Here is an 8287-nt window from a genome sequence, read left to right on the forward strand (position 1 = left end):
TTAAGATGGAAAAGCAAAATAGTTGGTTGGAAAAGTCGTAAAATGTTCAAACGAACAGTAAGATTTTTAAAAATACATTAATTAGTACAAATAAAAAGTCCCTTTTTACCTTCATTTGATCATTTTCGGAGTTTTCGTATAGCCCAGCACAAAACGTATCATTTAGTCTTACCAATGTTTCATATACACTGTCGTCCTTAAAGGTAACATAAATTACAATCCGTGTTATCTGCTGGATAATGATTGTAATATTAACACGTCCTGATCTGCATGTTACTCTCCTGTTTGAGTCGATTCATTTAAAAGTGTAATTAAGTAGTAATGATTATAATATAGGAGTACTGGATTGATGTAGCACGTAAAAATAGGTGAAATCCATCCATAAAATTTTAAAGAAACAATTCTGCTTTAGTTCAAAGAGAGAGTGGTACTTCGTAATCATAAACATGTAAAAAATGATGCAATGTGCGTAACGTCACACTGATTTACAAGTTACATGTACGTCATCATTAGGAGGTTTCATTTTTGCGCACTACACAAATATGAAAAGGTTCTTACTACATCTGATCTATAAGGAAAAGTTCGTATTTATGTATTATATTTCATTGTTAAAAGAGTTATTAATTGTTGAATCACATAGCATTTCTAAAAGGTTGTGATGTTTGGAGTGCATGAAAGTATTCAAGGAGCAAAAGAATGTTACCGTACTTCCAGATCATTGCACGTACATAAATCTTATTGGTCATATAATTGAAATTAACTAACAGCTTGAGAACAAGCTTGAAGTAAGGGGGCATTTTCTGCAGTTTTATATTAATATATCATAGTATTATTCTAAATTTATTATTCATCTGTGGCATTTGCAATGTTCACATAAAACATGGTGAAGAAAGTCGATAAGTTGACTTTGTTTCAGTTGCGTTTGTTCTTTTCTCATTCTTTTAAGGCTTAATTTATTTTGCCCAGGGATGGAGGTTTAATAATTGTATTACGTATAGAGCAAAGTATTGACAGTAGTGTCCTTTAACGGTGTATTAGGTGATATATCGAGGTTATAAACTCCCTTGTGTTTCAATATATCACAAATAAGTGTCACAGGTGGTGTACGTGTTCTGAGAACACAGTATTACATAACTTCGTATGTAATCTCTTTGTTGGCCCTATCTCTTTTTTATACTCAAGCCACGCCTAGCATGGTCAGGTGGTTAAACGCTCGACTTGAAATAGAGCGCCCTAGCCACCTGGCCTTGCCGGGTCTTTAACTTCAGTCACAATCTAAGAACTCAAAAGTATTTCTTAAACATTTATCTTGGTAAATCTTTTTTTTGTTCTGTGGAACTATTACTACACTCTAAGAAAAATCAGTTTGATTTGAATATACCACAAACGTATATCTTAGTTTAAGTTATTAAGAGTTGCTTAGTGTTTACTCTCCTACGTTTGTTTATATAGTTGTAAAAGATCATTTCTATAAGTTCATGAATAACGATTACAAACTAATGTGTATGAAAAGCTTTCATTTCTTAATTATTACTTATCCGATGTGTAACTAAACAAATTTTAATAATTATTCTGATTAGCTGTAACACTATTAAATTAAAGTATGGTTGTCTTTATATTTTGAACTATGTACTAGCAGTTAGGTGGAATTTAACCTTTCAGTTTAAAATGTAACTTTAATTTACGGATATTTGGTTACTGTAATCTTCTGAGAAATTAAATATTTATAAAATCATTATATTTGATCAGTGATAAAACAATTTCTATTTATAGTTTTCTCATTTTAAATCCTGCCTTATATTTAGAGTTGTTTCAAATGATTACTAATCAACTTTGATGTTTCTTCAGGACCTAGTTAAAAGTCATCTTATATTTGCCGTCCGAGAAGAAGTAGATGTCTTAAAGGCAAAAATAGCAGAATTGAAGGAGAAAATCTTACGACTTGAACATGAAAATGGAATTCTGAAAGTTTATGCTTCGCAGGAGGTTCTGGATAAGATTTCAAAAGGAGGAATACAATCAGTTTCACAAGCTCAGTTTCAACAAAAAACATTAATTACAACTCATGATTCTTATCAGTCTTAACGTCCCACGTGACACTGAGTAGTGGAAGATGTTGCATAAGTTCCTAAGTTTAACGTGTTATATTATACGACTGAACTTCACCTCAAATAATGTTATGAAAATTGTAATACTACATGAGTGTGCTTTTATCTGGTCACAAAATATAACTAGCTTTCATTCCACGAACTTTCTGTTATTTATGTTAATGGAAAACAAAAGTTAACTGTACGATACTGTATCAAGTTGGAATAAAATATTCATCAGTAACATTTGTAGAAATATTTGTAACTCTCAGTATGCAGTTCAAATTTTAGTTTCCAGGATTTTAGAGTTTATTTTCGTCAGCATCATATTTATGTATTGCAAAGGCCTTTATATGTACTTAATCAAGGAAGTACAAAAAAGCTATTGTTATTTCTGTATAAAACATAATAATCAGTTAAGTAAACATAAAATTGATTTTGTTGTTGAATTACATTACTTTTAGTAGTTTTCTTTTTATATATTATTTGGAATAATCGGAAACATACATTTCGATTCGTTAATTATTTTCGTGACATTAATTGATTTAATCATAATTTTGATGAATCGTTTTTTTTATGTGACCATAATTGATGATCATAGAAAATCAGTCAATAGAGATGACTGTCAGTCTCGAGGCTAGCCTCGGTATTCTATACTTTGCTATATAATCCTATTGTGTATCCAGTGTTTGAAGTGTCCCGTTACATCAGTTTCTTAGAGAAGGTGATACCTGAAAACAACTATTGAAACTAGGTATGAAGCAGGTTAAACCAACGAGAATAGCTTATATGATAATGTTGATAAACTAAAGTCTATCTAAGCTTCATGTATTTAATCTTTTACTGTAACAAACTACAAGTAATGCGTGAATATAATGCATACATTAGTATCAAATGTTTTTAACTCAAACTGCAATTTATTAAGAGACATACCTAGAAATGTAAGTAAGATATTGACTAGTGTCCCCAGAATGTAACTTTGTTTAAATACGCTATCACAGTTTCGTCAGAAGCTATTAATATCCTACAATAATCATATCGATAATCCGGTAGAAGCTAAATTGGAATATATTATCAGTTAATTGAACATTACTACATGTGTATAAAACTGAGGTTTAGGTCATTTTAAAAATAATATCAAATGTTAAGTATAGTTATAAAGAACGAGTTACAGACTGGTTAAATAACATTATCAACCATTTTCCTGATAAACTAGAAAAATTCAATTTAAAATACAAAAGAATAAATTTCATCAAAGTGACGATTAAAAATCTCTATACCTTTCGACGGTCTAGTGTCTTCTTTAGAGGTTACTGAACAAGGAAAGATACATTATCGAGATATAAGTCCTTACTTTATTTGCATTAACAAGTAAAACACTGCGTACTTTTTATTTAATTGTCCGCTATCTGGAAAGATAGGAAGACAACAAGCTTTGTAATTATTAACAATAATATAGCGCCATCTATGTTTCTGATGTACATATTACAGCAAATTAGAGCAATAATCTGGTGACAGTAATTAAATAATATCAACTCTTAAATCAGAATCATTCTACAGTAAGTTGTAAAGCTAGCTTCATAAACAAGGCTTATAAATTTGCATTATATTGCCTTTTAGAAGCATTGTTAAAAAGCTGTCTTATAGCAGATGATGGAAAGTTTATGAATATTTTCATATTCATATTTCATATTGTAAATCACGCAGTTTAAAACTGTAATAGATTGAGAACAGGATCATTTTATTTTATTTATGTATTCATCTATCTTTAATGTTTAGTTGATAGAAAAAGTTGAAGCGTTAAATATGTTTTTAAAAGAGCCTTGTATATTTTTGCAATTAAGTTGCCTTAACAATTTAAAACTTCTAATGGTTTAATATCATTTACTGAAACATCTTGAAGTTTTTGATTTTGTTTAAGTTTAGGTTATATTAAAAGTTGTAACAGAAAGAATAAATTTCTTCCGCAAATTAAACATAACATACTCCATAGTTTCAACAGCTATGTTGATTGTGTTGTGTTTTTAAAATAAAAAATAAATATATATATATTCCCTTTTTAAAAAAGCCTGAGTACCTAATCATAAGAGTTTACTCCTCAGTAGTTCAGCAGTGAGTCTGAATGAATTCTTATAATGTCAAAACTGGATTTTGATACCCATGTTGAGCACAACATAGATAACCTATTGTGTAGTTTTATGCGTAACTACAAACAAATAGACATAATGTTTTATTAAAAAAAGTTAACGGAAGAAAGATGTTAATTTAAAATGCATAACTTTAGTGCAAGATGAATAAAAGACTGTCTTATTCGAAGTATATTAAAACTAACCTTTAAAATAAATATGGTACTACCAGTTCTTATAACTCAAAGAGTTTTATTAGCATTTGAAAAAAAATCACTTCAATTTTGAGATTATGGATGATGTGGTACCATTTTAAGACTTTGAAATTATTATTGTTTTATCGAAGAGGTACACAATAGGATATTTGCGTTCAGACCAACACAGTAAATCGAACCCATAAATTTAACTTTGTTAAGTCTGTAAACTCATCGCTGACTATCTGTGGTACTCAGTTTTAAAACTACAAAATCATATTAAGAAATTTTACATCAAGATGACGTTTTATTTTCTTTGAAAAACATATCTGGCTCATATTACACGAATGTTGTAAATAAATATTAATGAAATTTTGAATTGTTAGGTTATCTTCTTCCTTGCAACTGAATTTCTTTTGCAGTTTTTTTTTATTATTATTGGTAATCTTATGTCACTAGATGTGATATGACCTTTCAAGCCAATAAGTCAGTGAATTCGGTGCATTGACAACAAATGATTACTTGTCTGCATTTTTCAGAAATCTAGAATATTTTCTTAATATTACTGATAAAGTATTCCAAATCCTAAAATGTTTTTATTGATATCTGGCGCTATTGGCAAGTCAGAGATGTATGTCTGCAGATCCCTTGAAAGGAAACAAGTTACCAGTATCAATGTAGCTAGGCAGCAGATTTCCTGGGAGAAATATAGAAAAGACAACAGAATACATTATGTCTCTACGGAATGTCTTAAATTATGCATACAGTGAATGAGCTAAGTTTGTTGACTGTGATGCTTATTTTCAGCTGCATTTACCGATATCCCCAACCACTCAGATCTTTAATGACTTTATTTAAAGGATGTTTAAGAATCCTTTAAGTAAATATTCGAGAAAATGAGATTATGAAGCATACGGTAGTAAGCACAACAGGAAAGGAAAATAAATCATGAAGCATGTCCTTTCTAAATATACTTAACTTGCCTTTTTTTTTTGTTAGCAGAAAGACTTGAAGCCGTACTATAACCATTTTAGTGCTATAACAAAATATCTATTGAGAGAAAGCAACACCTTAAAGACACTCGAGGATTCAGCAAAGTGAAAGCAACACCTTAAAGACATACAAGGATTCAGCAGAATGAAAGCAATACCTTAAAGATATACAAGGATTAGCAGAATGAAAGCAACACCTTAAAGACGTTAAAAACATACAATGATTTAACAGTGAGGTTTGCTAGCTGTTTGTTTCACTGGATAACCTACTCTTCCCTCTGCGTCGTAGCTTTCTGTAAGATACCGGAGAGCATTTTCCTTGTCCCCCATATTAAAGTATCCTTTTTCCTTCCAACTTTAGTTTATACAAGTGAACATCTTATGTTCACCGAGTATTTTTCACACATGTGCATATCAGTGTGTGGAAGTTATTAATTTGCTATTTAACCAGTTATTGGTATTGTTACAGGTTACTCTTCTCTATTGCTGCTTATTATTTAATACAAATGTGTGTTAAATTATATCATTTAGTAAACTACGGAAGGTTGAACAAATTTTATCAAAACCATTTTGGATTCTCGCCATGTTGTCACAGTCCATGTCACCATGGTCAATAATACTCTATCTCAGTGTTTCTCAACTGGGTGAATGATTCACCCAGGGGTTAATGAGATCAGATTCAGGGTAAATGATTATCCCCAATTATTCAACAAATTCAAGAGCAAAAAAGTCATTAGTTATCATTATTTATTGTGGTTGTACTTTGATAAATACATTTTTATGTGGTTTTCATTCTAGTTGTAGTTTGATGTATATTTAAGTCACAATAAACAGATATGCATTTTAATTTAGTACCTTTTTGTTTTTTTTCAAACTTGGACAAATGAGTTATGAAAGCTTATATGAGTGAATGGCATTGGTAAAGGTTGAGAAGCACTTCTTTATGTGATGACCATGTTTAAGATTGTGATATGAATAATTCAATGCCAAGCGATAAGATGTTATATTTTTGTTGGTTAATTGATGAACTTTGACTTGCTGCAATTTTATTGATTAAAACGTTTATTTGTTTTGATTTTGTGCAAAACTGTTCGAGGGCTATCTGCGCTGGCCGTCTCTAATTTTGCAGCTAGTCATTACAACCCACCGTTAACTCTTGGGCTACTCTTTTACCAACGAATAGTTGGATTGACCGTCACATTATAACGCCCCCACAGCTGAAAGAGCGAGCATGTTTTATATGATGAGGATTCGAACCCGCGACCCTCGGATTACGAGTCGAACGCCGAGCCATTCCAGGCCATTTCTTAAAACGGAGTAAATGTTTCATTTATATATGTATGTGTATATATATGTATATGCGTGTCAAGTTGATGATACAATGTTTGGTATCTTACAAAAGTTGGAATACGGGATTTTTGTAGTTTGTAGATTTTCTCTTGCTTCTATAGCTGAGTGGAAATATGATAGTACCGAACTTTGTAACATTATGTAAGTAGGGTACGCATTTTAAAATGAGCGAGGGCAAGTAATTAGTGTGTTGGACTGTGAACCCGTTTGTGTCAACAACAACAACAAAAATATTTTTAAAACTCTCAGCAATTTGTGCAGTTGGTACATTATAAGAGATACTGTGAAATCCAACAACTCAAGCTAAGAAAGCTAGCGTAAGAGCTGGCGGTGGGCGTTGTTGGCCTTTCCTTTAATCTACTACTTCAAATAAATATTAGAAACGACTAGGACAAGTGGCTGTTGAGTTACTTTGAGTAAAATTACACAAACAACAGTTACTTAGCGACTGACACTTTATCCAAACCCAATCTTGAATAACAACACCGTATTAAAAATATATGTATATACAAATGATATGCAGTGTACTAACTGTTATTATAGTACGGCATACGACATTTACTGGCGCTCCATCAACATCTGTGATAACCTATAGAGTATAGACACAGCTTTGTGAATTAACAATTTGTTAGTGAAATGGCGCTAATTAAAAGCAAAATAGAACAAATACACAAAACGTGGTTCCCTATACATCAAATATTTATCTATTTATGGACATTTCACATGTATTTAAATAAAATTTAATAAATCCCTGTGCAAATTCTCAATTTATTACGTAATGGTTTTTCTTTCAAATTTTACCGCTTGACTTCTCTACTTTTTCAAACAAATTGTTTCCCTAGCTTAAAGCAGCATACGATATTGTACACTTCCATACGATATTGTACACTTCTTGTGTTGTGAAACACGACACAAAAATTTACCTTAAATTTTGATAACTTACACTGACATGTGACAGTGTCCTAACTTTTATGATCCATGTAAAGCAAGTGTTTCTATGAAATCGTCTAACAAACATCTAGCTGGTTACAGTTTAAAACAGAAAATATTAATTCGTGTACTTAACCTTTCTTTATCACTAACAAAGTCTATATTAGTTTTAAAAATTCCTTCTACTGTTGTTGCATCTAAAAATATGTGCTATCTAAAAACAGTGTTGTTTAATAATTAGCTTATTCAATCAAGTAACTTACACAGGCCTGCGACAGTTTTACTGTCTTGAAAATATTACAAGTTCCCCAGTAATTCCTGTAAGCTAAATCCGAAAATGGCATCCATTTTTCTCCATCATGTACAAATGTTTTTCAAAACTTCATATGAGCTTTTACATAAGTGAATCATTTTCATTGAAATCAGATCATATTTTGTTATGCTTACAATTATTTACAACCACTGGCTGTAGATTTCTCCACACCAACCACGGCGTAAGGGGCTTATTGATCGTTCTAGTGCCCAAATATAACAATAATAATAATAAAAATATTCGTTGTGATAAACGAAATAATAATTTGACATAAGTAAGAGTATTTTTATCCATA

At 31.0% G+C, this 8287-nt stretch overlaps 1 protein-coding gene across 3 annotated transcripts in view; it reads left to right on the plus strand.

Annotated features, from left to right (window-relative positions):
• LOC143238475 (TSC22 domain family protein 3-like) overlaps positions 1–6246 on the plus strand; it is a 31269-nt gene extending 25023 nt beyond the window's left edge. For all 3 annotated transcript variants that reach the window (XM_076478742.1, XM_076478741.1, XM_076478743.1), the window contains exon 3: positions 1849–6246. In XM_076478742.1, coding sequence (XP_076334857.1) covers positions 1849–2085 — 237 coding nt within the window. In that variant the 3' untranslated portion in view covers positions 2086–6246. The remainder of the gene's footprint in view (positions 1–1848) is intronic.
• The last annotated feature ends 2041 nt before the right edge of the window (positions 6247–8287 follow it).

The sequence above is a fragment of the Tachypleus tridentatus genome, chromosome 13 (assembly GCF_004210375.1).
Source record: "Tachypleus tridentatus isolate NWPU-2018 chromosome 13, ASM421037v1, whole genome shotgun sequence".
Taxonomy (NCBI): Eukaryota; Metazoa; Arthropoda; class Merostomata; order Xiphosura; family Limulidae; genus Tachypleus; species Tachypleus tridentatus.